This window comes from Montipora capricornis, chromosome 13 (genome assembly GCF_036669925.1).
Source record: "Montipora capricornis isolate CH-2021 chromosome 13, ASM3666992v2, whole genome shotgun sequence".
Classification (NCBI taxonomy): Eukaryota; Metazoa; Cnidaria; class Anthozoa; order Scleractinia; family Acroporidae; genus Montipora; species Montipora capricornis.
This window is the reverse complement of record NC_090895.1, coordinates 41,261,135-41,263,634: the sequence shown is the minus strand read 5'-3', so window position 1 is coordinate 41,263,634 and position 2,500 is coordinate 41,261,135. Positions and strand designations below refer to the sequence as shown.

Here is a 2,500-nt window from a genome sequence, read left to right as displayed (position 1 = left end):
ATTCCTTTCTCAAATACAAGCGCAGAGATAATAAGTTTCTGGGGTTAGCAGGAATTTGGTTCCATAGTTTGGGCCCCAAGAAATCTTTAATAGTGAATGCTTCCCATCGGTGATAGTATTGAACCTGAAAGTGTCAAAGTTTGCACCTCCAAGGTTATAAGTAGATCTTTTCAATGAAAATAGATCTATGATGCTCTGAGGGCAGAGGTTGTTCCGTACTTTGAACATCAAAAAAGCATGATATGACGCTTGAAATAAGAAAATGGAGAGAGAAAAGAGGAAGTTTAAATTAATATGATGTAAAAAAATGGATTGTAGAGTCTTTTGAGCAGAAGCATGTACAATAAGCGGCAAAAGGGTTGAAGGGTTGAGACACTTTCCCTTTTAAGGAATATCGGACAAATCCCTCCCCTAAAGTCTTTCCATCTAACCCGCCTCCCCCCCCCCCCTCCCCCGATCAATGTTGTTTTCTTATCGCCAACTCTTCCTTTTTCCGTTACCAACCTTGAAGGGGGGGGGGGGGGGGAAGGGGGAAGTGCAAGTGGAAAATGTGACGTTAAGGTGATTTTTCCCTAATTGTTGTCTTCCCAGTTCAGTGTGTCAACTAGTTTTGTCGCTTATTGTAGGTCGAGGTTTAAGGAGGAAGGTTCTGACTACATGTACGTGGTTAATTACCCACTGGTTTAATAAGTTGAGCTATATTACATTTATATCTGAACTCAGTGTTAATGGTAACCATTAAGTGATATTATTGTTTCAACCATACGGCTGTGTTATTTATCCCATATCATTGCGTGTGGAATTTGTATAGCACATCTCTATTTAGGCATTTACACAGGTAGGTACATCCTGAAATGATTTGTGGATTCTATGCAATTTTGTTTTTATCTGAGACAAGCAAGAGTTGCTTGTATATTTTAATAAGGGCCACGATATGAACGAGCATTGTTTCACGAGTTCTCTATGGCTTGTTTAGAATACTGTTCTTCCAGAAAAACAGTGGTGGTAAGAGGGTTTTTGTTTAGAGCCAGTAACAGGTTTTTTTACTGGCTATTCAAGCAAATGTTACACACATTTTTCCTAGTAAATTTCTGAAATTAGTCTGTTTAAACTCCACAAACTCCATACATTTCGACAACCTACCATATTCTTTCCACTTTTGGGATGTTATCGCCTTCACAACACATCATCTGCTTAAGAGATTAGCAAGGCTCGGGTTCAGAACGAACCAGGATATCGATGTTCACCATGTTTGCTTTCCAATCCTCTCCCTGCCAGTGCAAGGTCCTATCATTCCTTGAGACACTTTGACAACATAACGTCCACGCGTGGAAAATCAATAGAACAAAAGAGTCTCACTGAATACATGATATAACAAATTAGACAGAGTAATTTTATATGACTGTTATAAATGACAATGATTTAACAAATTTCTATTCTTTTATTAACATTTTGTTTTGTAAAATTGAAAAAAAAGGTATCCAGTTTCTGTAAGAAGTTTTTCATGAATGGTGAGCTGTGATGTCGTCGAAAACCCTCTGAATTGTTGAAAACTCAGAAGCTCCCGGGGGGCTTCGCCCCCTGTCCCCCCACCAGGGCTCTGCCCCTGGACCTCAGTGGGGAAAAAGAACCCTGCTGGTAGAGGTTGCCATGGGTGAAACACAGATGCCATGCACATTACGTAACCTGATGCTTCGCAGGTTGCAACAACATGATGCATTTTGATTTTTATCATTAGGGAACAACTCTTGCTCCAGATTAAGACCTTGCACACACCTCTGCTTTGCTGTGGCCAGTAGCTTTTCCTGTGCCTGTCCTGACAACATGATAACAGTGCAATCCGCTCTTGGAATTGTGAGCTGTGAATGTCAACCTGGGGAGTCTATGGACCCTGTTAGCAAAGAATGCAAAACAAGGAGTAAGTTCATGAAAGGCATTTTCAGTTGTACACCTGTGTTAAAAATATGGGCCATGTTGTTCTTCTTTTGGTAGATTTTCAGGTTAAAGGTCATTTAAAAGGGCTTTATGTCACGCAATCAAAAGGGCTATATGTCACGCAAAATGATGTAATTTCATGACGCCCAAAAAGTAGAATGAAACATTGCAATCAGCACTTAAATTTGGTGAGCGACATACAGTGTAAAAGAAATACAGCAACAGGAAGGAGAAGCGTGGATGGACATAAACGGACAAGATTGAAATGGATTGCATTTGGCTAATCTTGAAAAAAGGCCCGTTGTTATGGGAAATCGCCTTGATAAAGGTTGTTTTTGCTCAGAATCCCCTTGTTTGTGACGTAACAAGAATTTTATCAGTAAAGGAATTCAACATCGCCATTTTTGAGTTTTTAACTTGAGACATAGCCCTTTTAAGGTGATGTATTTGTTGGGGCACATTTGACATTCAAGAATGATACTGACCCCAGTGGAAGGCAACCGAAAGGTTCCTTTACAATAGTTTCTACCATTATTACAGAGTTTTCAACAGAAGGTTGCTACCG

The 2,500-nt window shown here is 39.9% G+C and overlaps 1 protein-coding gene across 1 annotated transcript in view; it reads left to right on the top strand.

The window, feature by feature from the left end:
- Nucleotides 1-2,500, top strand: part of LOC138029858 (sortilin-related receptor-like) — a 139,973-nt gene that overhangs the window by 49,400 nt on the left and 88,073 nt on the right. Inside the window, exon 21 of the mRNA XM_068877675.1 lies at nucleotides 1,739-1,918. Within this exon, the coding sequence (XP_068733776.1) occupies nucleotides 1,739-1,918 (180 nt within the window). The remainder of the gene's footprint in view (nucleotides 1-1,738; nucleotides 1,919-2,500) is intronic.